The following is a 12507-nucleotide window of genomic DNA, read 5'->3' as shown; positions in this document are numbered from 1 at the left end:
AACATATATATATATATATATATATATATATATATATACACACACACACACACACACACACACACGGTTTTTCTGGTTTTCGGGACCGGTCCGACCGGTCAGACCAGTTGAACCATTGAACCTTTATGACTACCGGTTCGATGTCCGGTCCGGTTTTCAAAACCTTGGTTAAAATGAGAGAAAACTGTAGGTTTTAAAAAACCTACGGTTTCGTATCTTAGAAATGAAAAAAAAAACGTATTTTTTTTTCCCAAAACCGTAGCTAAAACGAGAGGAAACCGTAAGTTTTAAAAAACCTACCGTTTTGTATCTTAGAAATGAAAAAAAATATATACAAAACACGAAAGAATACACGAATTAACACAAAAGAGTAGTCAACGCCGTTGACCCGTTGACCGTAGTCAACTATAGGTTGACTACTCTTTTGTGGGCTACTTTTGGCTAAGAGGTTTTTTTTTTGCTATTATTTGATAAATAATTAACAATTATGGTTAGATTTGTATTTTCTCTAATATAAAATACTTTATCTAATAAAGTTTTAATTAATATATCATTTAACATTTTTATTTTTAAATTTAGAGTTGTTTGCCAAAATATAAAATAAACAAAACCAATACATATCCAACTAAGTTATATTATTATAAGTTATATTATTATAATGTAACTAATATTTTTTTTCCGTACCATGCTAAATCTGAAAGCATGACGACGTATCAACTCATATATCTATCTCTCTTTTGAAGACTAAGTCGATCGTCAACACGTAGCTCCGGGACACTCTCGTAGAGCACGACCAACAATTAATTTTTAATACATCTTTGAAGTTAATTGTTGTTTTTTGTTTTTTTTATTAGTTTGTAACTTTTAAACTAAATATCGGTTTGATTTTTAACTTTTATAAAAATTTGGAATTTTTAAATAAACCGTAGGTGCCTAAACAACAACAATTTTGAAAAATTCTTTATATAAAGTCACTACTATAATGAATACCAGTATCCTTTTCATTTTTATGATTTTTGAAGATTTTTTTTTTGCTTTTATAAAAGAAAATAATAATAATTTTTCCTAAATTTCAATGTTTATGCTTATTTTATAAAGGATTAAATGTTAAAAAGTTTGGGTTTTTCGGATTTTTTTTCTTACAAGAAAAAATTATGATTGAAATACGAATGTTTTAATTTATTTAATTGCCGAAAAAAAAAACATATATATATATATATATATATATATATATATATATATATATATAACACAAAGGATTGTAAATGAAATATTTTAAAGTTAACAAGAATTAATACATAAAATTAAATATAGAATAAAAGACCTAAAATGTAATTCTATTAATAATGGGTTGAGCATTGTCGGAGATTTTATTGCCACGTTTTAATGATTTTTAAATTATTAATCGTGGTTTATTATTAGTGGTTTTGACTGTGTCAATGGTTTTGACCTATAATGAGTGGGTATTAACAATAATTTTGTTTCTTTACACCATGACCCTACTATATTTGTTGTTTATTTAGTATATTCATTTACTATTAGTTTGTTCTTTTTTTTTTTATTGTCTATCATTTATATATAAAAAAAAATTATGTTAAACACAAACAACAAATTATATATATATATATATATATATATATATATATATATATATATATATATATATATATAAATAAACAAACAAAATCAAGAGTTGATTAAATTTTGTGTTTTAATTTTTTTACTAAAAATTGTGTTTTATTATGTAAAAACGAAAAATAAATGTTCAAAGTCTATAAAAAAGTTTTTAAATTTTTGATAAACAAACGTACAAAAGAATATGTAAAATAAGTTGTGTAATTATATTTGAAAAAGAAAATAAAAAAAAAGTTTTAATTTTTGTTTTAAAAAGTCTTGCTTAAAAAAAAGTAAATTTCTAAAAGAAGTTAACGAAAGATTCTAAACATATTTATATCACATCTATAAAATTCATTAAAATGGATAAATGTTATAACTTAAAAATGAGGTAATTATTAAAAAGTTTTTTAATCAAATTTATGAAAAAAATTAAATTTAGTTGTAATTTATAAAATAAAAGTTTGAAAGGGGGCTGCAGCATAACAGTACTTGCTAAAAGAAAAATAAAGAAGTAGAGATGGATGGATTCCAACCTAGTTTAGGAGGAAAGGATTATTAATGTCAGGGAAAATGAAAATTAACTTTGATTTTGTTAATATTTGTTTATATTTTTATATTTTTATACGCAATATATCATTTAATTTATTGTTTGTGTTCATATCAATAATTATTTTGTTTTTCTAAAGATTAATATAAAAAGCTTTTTGAGATATTGATTTATTACATCTTTTTATTGATTTATTTATTTTATATACATTTGTCCTTACAGCGAGCGACTTAAAATACTGGAATAGCAAACACAGGAATGGCTACTCTATCGCCTTCTTCTCCCCCTTCTTCCCCATTAATCACGATTACAGGTTCTCTCGAGGTTGCTCTTCGTTTATCTTTGTGCAATTAGTTACTCGATCATTGGATTATGCATTTAATCATGTTATTTATTGTCCTTAGGCAAATCGACGACTCGTAGATTAATCAATTGTGCTGTCAGAAGCAACTGTGGTAAGCGCATTTCACGATTTAGGAGCGGCACTGTTGTAACAATGTCGACGGAGAAGAAGAAGAAGAAGGAGGTATGGATATGGACGGAGAACAAGCAGGTTATGACGGCAGCTGTTGAAAGGGGTTGGACCACGTTCATCTTCTCTTCTATTCATCGCCAGCTCGCTACTGATTGGTCTTGTAAGTCTACTGATACTGTTAGTTACTTGCTTCTAAAGGGAGATACCCTCGGGACTTCAGTTGTTATGTAGGAAATTTTCATAATTATATGGATCGATTTGTTTTTATATGGATTTTCCTCTCAAAAGCTTAATCGGATGCCCCTAAATAGCTTTCAGCGTAGGTTAGATCATAGACGCTAGCAACGCATTATCCATTTTAGCTTAATTTCTTTAGAAGCTTTTATAGGATTCACCGTGAGTTATTGATTGCTAAACCTTTCTGTCATGTTGTAAATCTTCCCATTCCTTTTCAACATCTACATTGACATTTCCCACAATCACATATTGCGAGAAGTTATGAACATATGAATGTGGTAAATTCCAAGAAACGATTTTCATCCATCCTGATTTCATCGTTTCTACATGCAGCAATAGCATTGATAAATCCCATCTTCATTGAAGACAAGAGTCTTTTTGACAACAAGGCTAAATTGGTTGCCACAATTTCTGAAATATCATCTCCCCAAGAATTGGAGCAACTCCAGCCAGCTTATGAGCATGCAGATAACATTATTGTTGATCTATTGGATTGGCAGGTATATATGCATCATCCCTTTCATTCTTATTCTATATGTCATCAGCAATATTGCAGACAATTTATGTCATTTACACTTGTTAATTTTATATGCTTTATACAAACATATATTAGTATAACAGGTCTATATGGAAGCTTAAAGATCTTAAGAGTTATCCTTACTTATTTTGTTATCACTTATGTTTTTTCAGGTGATTCCTGCAGAGAACATTGTTGCAGCATTTCATGGCACTCACAAAACAGTCTTTGCCATCTCAAAAGGTCTCTCAGAATCTCAAATTTTCTTGGAGGTAAACCTTATAAACCAAAAGTTGCTATTCTTACAAAAAGATGTGCAAATTTTCAAAACAATTCACATTGTAATTATCTGATATTATTTGCCTTTTGTAGGCATTGGAGCAAGGTTTAGGGGGAGTAGTTTTGAAAACTGAAGATGTTGAAACTGTCCTTGAGCTAAAGGTACATTTTTTTAATACCCATAAAGTCTCTATAATTCATACTTTCTTACATAATTCATATTAATATCAGGAATATCTTGATAAAAGAAATAAAGAAGGCAGCCTATTGGATTTGACCAAAGCTACCATTACTCGAGTTCAAACGACTGGAATGGGAGATAGAGTTTGTGTTGATCTTTGCAGCCTCATGAGACCCGGTGAAGGCCTTTTGGTACTCTCAATCATTCTTTCTGATAAATGACATAACAAAACAGAACATAACAGGTTATGTTATACTGCATGACATTATCTGATCTGACATGACATGATATCAGATGGTTAGACATGTATTGTATTTGGCAGTCATGACATGACATGTTATGATGCGACAGAACATAACATGACATGACTTGGCATTCAGTACTGTATAGTCTCAATCTCTCATTTGTGGAAAAGACATTAATGCCCTTATCCTTATGGATGTAGGTTGGATCTTTTGCAAGAGGATTATTCCTTGTTCACTCAGAATGCCTAGAGTCAAACTACATTGCCAGCAGACCTTTCCGAGTTAACGCAGTGAGTTTCTATTTCGGAGGTATTTTATTATATAAATTATATATAAGTTACCATTTTTCTAGTTATATAAAAAACTTATTTCTTGGGAATATTTTCAGGGGCCAGTGCATGCTTACGTGGCAGTTCCAGGTGGCAAAACATGCTACCTTTCAGAGCTGAAAGCAGGGAAAGAGGTTCTTGTTGTTGATCAAAGTGGCATACAAAGAACAGCTGTAGTTGGACGTGTAAAAATCGAGACACGACCTTTAATCATTGTTGATGCAAAGGTTTAATAATTTCATCTCAAATAGTTGGTGGAATGCTGACATGGCAATATATTTTTTTAACTGTTTAAAATATGTATAACAACAGGTTGATTCTGACAAGGAAACTTGTTACAGCATTCTTCTACAGAATGCAGAGACTGTTGGATTTGTACCTCCTATAAAAGGTGTGTATTTTTGAGGTTTGTTTTATATATATATATATATATATATATATATATATATATATATATATATATATATATATATATATATATATATATATATATATATATATATATATATATATTATATTGATTTGGTGACAGGTGGAGGAAATGAAGCAACAGCAATTCCAGTGACGTCACTAAAGATTGGTGATCAAGTGTTGGTGAGAGTACAAGGTGGTGCTAGGCATACTGGTATAGAAATACAAGAGTTCATTATTGAAAAATGAATTTCATTTAATTTTGTCATGAAGTTTCATATATTTGGTCTTTTATAAGTGGTTGGAGTTTTAACGAAAACGATATATCTTAAAAATATATTGAGAGTTTTATACATTGTTTAAAATTGGTGCGTAGGATATTGACATTTAGGAAAACTACTGACAGAGTCTTGTCAAACTCCACCACCTCTCCATCTCTTTCGAATGACACAAAAGACTTCTCCCCTTCTTCCTGTTAATTGTGACAAGTGTTTTCTTTGATGTTGAGTTTTGTGTTGTGAAATAGTGTCGTTTTGTACTTTTTTTTGGGAAAAATGAGTGGAACATGTGTATGAGATTCTATAAATTCCCGATTTATTCTTCCATGGCAATTTTGTAACGTGAATAGCATGTGGAATGCAATAAACTCGTGAACCTGTCCTAAAGAATGTTTCACGAGCGGATGTACCTTTGTGCGAATGATTTAAGGGGTAAATAAGTTGGTGGAGACGGGAAATAACCTTTAAACAACCTATGAGCAATGATGAACTACAGCAAAATTTGTGCTTACGAGTTGCCATCAAACCAAGAAGAATGAGCTTGAAACTAGAAATAATGGGAATGCCAAGGATTAGGAACGCCTTAATCATTCTTATTAGCCAAAACTGATTAAAGTAATGATGAGCAAGCATCTCATGATTCCAAAGATTTGGGAAATAGTATCTATTTTTTTGTTTGGTTTGATGACAACTCATATGGAGACAAGTTGTTATCCAAAAAGTTGATAGTTATTCCTATAACTTTGAACATGTTGGATATTAATGAAATATGTTAGGAAACTTTTGTAACATATACAAATTCATGTTGATGAATAATATATTTTTGGGAGTTATTTAACCAACATAATATATGGATAAACAAATAATGTTTTAGCAAAAATACAACAAAAAATATATTTAATTAGGATGAACATTTGACGCAATAGAACCTTACCATTGGGAAAAAAAACCGGAACCGGCCCCATCCCCTTGACTGGACTGGAATTACATATTATCGGGACGGTTCCTGGTTATGAGATATCCACTTCTTTTGTTTCGTAGGCTAAACCTTGGTCTGGAACTGAGAACTGAAACTGATATCCCCTTAACCGGTCTGGTCTTGGTCCTATATTCCTTGTGTATTTCGGTTCTCAGGTATTCAGTTTTTTGCTCTGGATCGGAACCGGTGCTCGTCCCAAATTCTAACATATAGGATACACCTATAGATAGTCATTCATGACAAATTGGAACTCCTAAAGGTCACACAAGGCTTTAGCTATTATGGTCTCACAATGATCCACAATTAGTTGTAGGTGAGTTAGAATTAAGTTCATGATATTATCCGCGAATGTAATTCATCTTGATAATGGTGGTGGTGGCACATGTGCGACATTGACTCTCTAGTCTCATTGCAATACAAAAACTCTCTCGTAGCCATGGCAATCAAGAGGTGTGTGATGATGTTAAGGACTAATTGTTGAGTCCTCGATGGTCGCAACCCGTAATGACTAATGAGCCATTTATAAAACCAATATGATCTAAAACATGGTTAAACTAGGACATAACAACTATCAACTAAATTGCATTCAGCGCACTCTATTTTGGGGGACCATTTTTGGGACTTTGCAATTCACAATTGGACTTAATTTCAAACTTGGTGATTATTATTGATATTCTTAAAAAAATTTAGAAAAAATTATCATTTTGGTAATTATCATAAAAAATAAATCAATTCAAAGGGGAACTCCCAAATTTTGTTTTATACTTGCTTTGTTGCTCCCAGTCTCCCAAAAACTATATGCAAAACAAAATACACCTCCAGGACCATCTATATTGGTAAAATGTCATCATTCTTATATATGTGTCATGTTAGTTTTCGTAATTGAACTCTATATCGTGTGCAATGTCTAACAATCTTTCAGAAATATTTATTGGCATATCAACATCTATTTTATATTTTAATTAAATTTTTAGTTATTTTAAATAATAAATATTTACTAATAAGTATATAACTAATATAAATAATAATATACTATTTTCATAAAAAATAATATAAAATGATCAAAAGATACTAACTGATATTGCAAAGGTCGTTGGAGAATTGAAATTTGGAAGGCCTTTTGTTGGTTTGAGTGGCATGGCACACGTCACTTAGAACGGGGGATGGAAATGATAAAAACCACCGTTGTGGTTGCTCGGAGAGAAAATAGAGGCGAAGTTGGCTTCATGCTTCGATTCAAGGTATCATTTCGATCATAATTTTGACTTCAATCTCTATATTCTGGATAATTTCTTCCGGTTTTCTACTAGTTGAATTCTGTTGTGGTTTTGCAGCTTGATAAGGTAGGGTTTTAAATGCGATTTGTTGATCAGGTACGTTTCTCGATCTGAAGTTAACTGGTTAGAACCCTAGGTCGTCGTGTAATTTTGCATTTGATTGGTTGAAGTTTGGTTCGGTAGCAGATCTGTGCTAGGCTATTGATACATTGCTTTAATTTGATGCTTATGCTGTGTGTCGTTTTCGCAATTGCCTTTTAGCTGTCTCTGATTTGCATTTATACTTACTATGAAATAAAATGATAACCGTTCTCTTATAATTACTTAAGTTCTTAATTCATGTTTGAGACTTTCGGTTTTCATTACATATAGACCATGATAATATCTAACACAAGTGAATTTGTTCATATTAGATTAATGATATATTAAATATGAGTACTTGAGTATTGACTTGAGCATAGTTATCTTTTTGCACTGAATCATACTGCTTTTGGAACGTTGTTTCTGATCTTTTCATGAACATTGTGAGAATTTTGACTCGTTACTTGTTGGTCATGTTGACATGCTGTACAAGTGATGGAAAAAGAACTTGAATGAGAAAAATGTTTTATGGAATTCATTTATGGAATCCAGGGACTTTTGAGTTTTGAGGTTACACTGTTTCCAACTTCAATCTTTAACAATGGGAAAATCTCCTGGAAAGTGGGTCAAGACTGTGCATTTTGGGAAGAAGTCATCAAAATCTAATCTCTCAAAAGTAAGTAAATTACATTTGTGTCTATCACTTATATTCAAGTAAGCATACTCTATGGATTATTGACCTAATCATTTATTTGATCCTGTATTATTGAAGGATGCTACTTCAGACAAAAAGACATCAATCACTATCAACTCACAATCAAATGATTTTATTGCTGATTCTCCTGTGATATCAAGTCCAATGCGCAATGTCATCACACATTTAGAAAAGGGCTCCAGTGACAACTTAATCTATGATAGTGCTGCAAATGATGATGAGCTAGAGCAGGCTGCTACTAAGGTGCAGGCAGCTTTCAGGGGATACTCGGTATGCTTCTGGAACTCGATAAAATGTATTCTAAAAGATCATTTTAGGAAAATGTACTTCACTCCTTTTACCAATATAGGCAATGTACTTCATTTTTCACCCATTATACTTAGATTTCTTACCAATAATAGAACTATGTAACCCACAATAGAAACTCTTGTGAGTGTCCTAAGAGTAAGGAGGTGAGATTCCATAAGAGAGGTCTTGGGATGGCGTATACCCTTTTTTTTATCATCATTTTTTGTTTTATGTCTTATGTAATAAGTGTGATACATTTACTAATATTAATATCTCCGTGAAGGCTCGAAGGGCATTTTGGTCACTCAAAGGCATTATATGGCTTCAAGCAGTTGTTCGTGGTCAAATAGTCAGGCTTTCCGGAAGTTGTCCTCAAATGCTTCAAAAAAGACATCTACAAGAACATTTGGTAACTCATCCTTTTTGTTTAGTTCTATTTAATTATCGCTCTTCTCATACAATATCTTCCCCCTTTTTTGACTTCAATTTGTTCCATTACACATCTTTACTAATATTGTCTGTATTGGAATTAGGATTCCTACAGTTGTGTAATATTTTTATAGTACAGTTTTGTAATACAAGGAAACAAAATTGGATGCAAAACAAGTATATATAAAAGTATATTACTTTTTTATGTATTCAACCTTAAATTCATGGATAAAATAAAACAATTTTATATAATTTGGGACACATACAAAAAAGTATATGCATTAATAACCAGCTATTCAGTATCCATATTTGATCACTCTAGAATTTTTTGTCAATCAAAGATACCTAAACTCTTTGTGTTGTACATAATGATTTAAAGTTTTTAAGGGAGTTTATATGAACAAAAAGAAAATCCAGAGTGACCAAATACGAACACAACTTATAGTCATGTGTAGCTGTCCACATTAAGTGTTGAACCCACTAAGCCTATTAAGTAAAAAAGAAACAACAACTCATTTTTATTATTAGCCTTTTGTAGGAAGTGGAGCAAGGTTTAGAGGGAGTAGATTTAAAAGCTGAAGATGTTGAAGCTGTCTTTGAGCTAAAGGTACATTTTTATAATACCCATAAAGTCTCTAGTGAGTCATGGTTTCTTACATAGTTCATATTATCAGGATTATCTTGATGAAAGAAATAAAGAAGTCAACATATTGGGTTTGACCAAAGCTACCATTACTAGAGTTCAAATGTGTGGAATGGGAGATAGAGTTTGTGTTGATCTTTGTAGTCTCATGAGACCTGGTGAAGGCCTTTTGGTACTCTCAATACATCTTTCTTGTAATTAATTATCTTGATACTGAACAAAACAGACTGTACTACATTTGACGTCATACAAGACATGACATGACAAGTGATAACAGGCTGTACTGTATTTGGCATGTATATGATATTGACATAACAGGTTGTACTGATTGAAAAGGACAAGACAAGACATGTTTTACTGCTTTTAGTATGCATTGGACACATATTGATGTTAGTGGGACCAAAAATTGTAATTTTTTGTGTCACACAAAAAGGTGGGACGGGGACTCACTCTCCATCTCTGGCATATGAAAAAAGACGATAATACCCTTCTCATACTCATCATCTAAAAATATCCCTAGAAGACAAAAGACATGAATGCCCTCATCCTTATCTTGTAGGTTGGATCTTTTGCAAGAGGATTATTCCTTGTCCACTCAGATTGCCTAGAGTCAAAATCAAATTACATTGCCAGCTGGCCTTTCCGAGTTAACGCAGTGAGTGTTTATTTTCTGAGGTATTTTATCATATTAATCATGCCATTACTGATTTTCTAGTTATAGAAGCTTATTTCTTTTTTGAGTATTAACTGGATACATTTTTTTAATGTATAATGATGGCGTGTCAACATTTTCAGGGGCCAGTGCATGCTTATGTGGCGATTCCAGGTGGCAAAACTTGCTATCTTTCAGAACTGAAGGCAGGGAAAGAGATTCTTGTTGTTGATCAAAGTGGTATACAAAGAACAGCTGTAGTTGGACGTGTAAAGATAGAGACACGACCATTAATCATTGTTGATGCAAAGGTTTGTTTGTTTTCCATTATTTTATTGATTGTCACTTAACTGTTCTCTTTAGTGATTAAACCTTTATTTTATTTTTTTTACCTTTAAGAAAAAACATTTTTTTCCAGGTTATTGTTATGTACTTTTGTAGGTTGTCCTTTTTTGAATTTTAACCTTTTTCAAAACCAGGTAACTTGAAAAAATGGTCAAATATAGTATAATTGCCCTGTCATAAATAAATTCAAAATGGGAGAAATACAGAAAATCACTTTTTTTATCAACTCAAAACTTCGTTTTTCACAATAATAAGCTCCTTTTTTTCGACGAAATTGGTCTTTCAAAAATGTTTTCTTGAGAAAAAATCATGATTTTTTTTAAAAAAAAAAATGAACAATCCCGTATCACTAAAAAAAATCTTGATATTTTTTTGGCCATTACGAATTGATGGCTATTTTAGGGAATTTATGAACTTTTTGGCAAATTAAAGAAATTGGCTATATTTGTCTTTTTTTTTTTCTCTATGTTTTTAAATGGTCAAAAAAGGATAATGGGTTAATCACTATAGAATATAGAATATGTAGTTAAGTGGTCAAATCCATAAAAGGATCAAAACTTTTCTGTATTTTGATAATCACTATAGAATATGTAGTTAAGTGGTTAAATCCATAAAATGATAAAAACTTTTATGTATTTTGTCATATCCCAAAAATTATAAGAAAAAATAATCAAAAGTGGCTGAATCTTTCTTCGAAATTTATAATGACAGGTTGATTCACATAAGGAAACTTCTTACACCATTCTTCTACAGAATTCAAAGACTGTCGGACTTGTAGCTCCTACAAAAGGTTCGTAATTTTTAAGGTTGGGTTTATAGTAATAATATGATATATATATATATATATATATATATATATATATATATATATATATATATATATATATATATATATATATAATATAATATATTGATTTGGTGACAGGTGGAGGAAATGAAGCAACAGCAATTCCAGTGACGTCACTAAAGGTTGGTGATGAAGTGTTCGTGAGAGTACAAGGAAGTGCTAGGCATACTGGTATAGAAATTCAAGAATTCACTCTTGAAAAATAATTCTGTTTTTTTTTTCCTATTTTTCTTGTAATCTTGACACACAATTTTCATAATGAATAGGTTGCTTAAACAATACCGATTTTCTTAAGGCAATCTAAAGGTGCGAAATTGGCATGTCAAAAACGAATTGGGTCAAAAATCAAAGTTGATACTTCTTTTGGAATTAGTCAACTATGGTTGTGTTGATCTGCAATGAAAGTCATGATAAAAAAAAATTAGTGTAAAAAATTTCACTAAAATCACTTGACTTTGATATATATATATATATTTTATGACCACTTCAACATGCATCAAAGTGATCGACATAGAAAAAAGTATATAAAACCTTGGTGACATTCGTTAATGAAAGTGAAATATAATGGTTAAACACAAAATAACCAAAAGATAATTATTTTAGAGAAAAGTACAAATTTAGCCAAATACACTAATTATTTTGTGGAAAATAACAAAAAAAAAAACCAAAATTGCATTTTTAGCCACTAAAATCACAGATGCGTATAATCCATCTGTGACTTCGCCATGCCATCTGCGAACGTAATCCATCTGCAATTTCGTCATGCCATCTGCGAACGTACAGACGTGTTTTAGTCGCTTGTACGTTCGCAGATTTTTTTTTCGCTGTATGTCCATCAGCGATTTCCTCTCCTATTCACCTACGATTTTGTGACTTTTTTTTGTTTTGTTTTTTTTACTACGAAATTGATAGGGTTTGACTGCGAAACAACCTTATTATATATAAACTTTTTCAAAAAATTATCATTTGACTATGAAATTGATATGTTTGAAGAAATCGTCCATGAGGGCTCTAAGGAAATCGTAGAGAAAAAATTTCTCTAAAAAAGATAGTGAACAATGAAAAAAAAACATTTTTATACAAAAATCTACGAAATCACAGATGGAATTAACAAAATCGCAAATGGACTGTTCCA

General features: G+C 31.1%; 2 protein-coding genes across 5 annotated transcripts; both read left to right on the top strand.

Annotated features, from left to right (window-relative positions):
* The first annotated feature begins 2366 nt into the window (after positions 1-2366).
* On the top strand, positions 2367-5303 carry LOC145097812 (uncharacterized). 2 transcript variants are annotated; one of them, XM_079035455.1, is made up of 11 exons: positions 2367-2477; positions 2569-2799; positions 3210-3376; positions 3567-3665; positions 3766-3834; positions 3904-4044; positions 4299-4388; positions 4487-4654; positions 4740-4818; positions 4960-5052; positions 5215-5303. In XM_079035455.1, the coding sequence occupies exons 1-11, from the start codon at positions 2423-2425 to the stop codon at positions 5220-5222; spliced, it is 1200 nt and encodes a 399-aa protein (XP_078891581.1). In that variant the 5' UTR covers positions 2367-2422; the 3' UTR covers positions 5223-5303. The 2 variants fall into 2 exon arrangements, with proteins under 2 accessions (XP_078891581.1, XP_078891580.1); XM_079035454.1 differs by having other exon boundaries at positions 4960-5303.
* Positions 5304-7178: 1875 nt separating this feature from the next.
* Positions 7179-11727, top strand: LOC145097811 (uncharacterized). Of its 3 annotated transcripts, XM_079035451.1 has the most exons (12): positions 7179-7336; positions 7430-7468; positions 8006-8129; positions 8226-8438; positions 8740-8865; positions 9424-9492; positions 9560-9700; positions 10088-10183; positions 10324-10491; positions 11237-11315; positions 11451-11543; positions 11639-11727. In XM_079035451.1, exons 3-12 carry the CDS (start codon positions 8055-8057, stop codon positions 11674-11676), a joined length of 1098 nt encoding a protein of 365 aa, XP_078891577.1. In that variant the 5' UTR covers positions 7179-7336; positions 7430-7468; positions 8006-8054; the 3' UTR covers positions 11677-11727. The 3 variants fall into 3 exon arrangements, with proteins under 3 accessions (XP_078891577.1, XP_078891578.1, XP_078891579.1); XM_079035452.1 differs by having other exon boundaries at positions 7179-7468; XM_079035453.1 differs by lacking the exon at positions 11639-11727 and having other exon boundaries at positions 11451-11632.
* The last annotated feature ends 780 nt before the right edge of the window (positions 11728-12507 follow it).

The sequence above is a fragment of the Lactuca serriola genome, chromosome 4 (assembly GCF_051521515.1).
Source record: "Lactuca serriola cultivar US96UC23 chromosome 4, Lser_US96UC23_V15, whole genome shotgun sequence".
NCBI lineage: Eukaryota > Viridiplantae > Streptophyta > Magnoliopsida > Asterales > Asteraceae > Lactuca > Lactuca serriola.
The sequence above is the reverse complement of the archived record's forward strand: the minus strand, read 5'-3'. Positions and strand labels throughout refer to the sequence as shown.

Coding starts and splice junctions, on each gene's coding strand:
- LOC145097812 (XM_079035454.1), top strand. CDS start 2,423: ATGGCTACTCTATCGCCTTCTTCTCCCCCTTCTTCCCCATTAATCACG. Junction 3,666..3,765: donor AATCTCAAATTTTCTTGGAG/GTAAACCTTATA, acceptor TGCCTTTTGTAG/GCATTGGAGCAAGGTTTAGG. Junction 3,835..3,903: donor AAACTGTCCTTGAGCTAAAG/GTACATTTTTTT, acceptor TATTAATATCAG/GAATATCTTGATAAAAGAAA.
- LOC145097811 (XM_079035451.1), top strand. CDS start 8,055: ATGGGAAAATCTCCTGGAAAGTGGGTCAAGACTGTGCATTTTGGGAAG. Junction 9,701..10,087: donor GACCTGGTGAAGGCCTTTTG/GTACTCTCAATA, acceptor CTTATCTTGTAG/GTTGGATCTTTTGCAAGAGG. Junction 10,492..11,236: donor TAATCATTGTTGATGCAAAG/GTTTGTTTGTTT, acceptor TTATAATGACAG/GTTGATTCACATAAGGAAAC.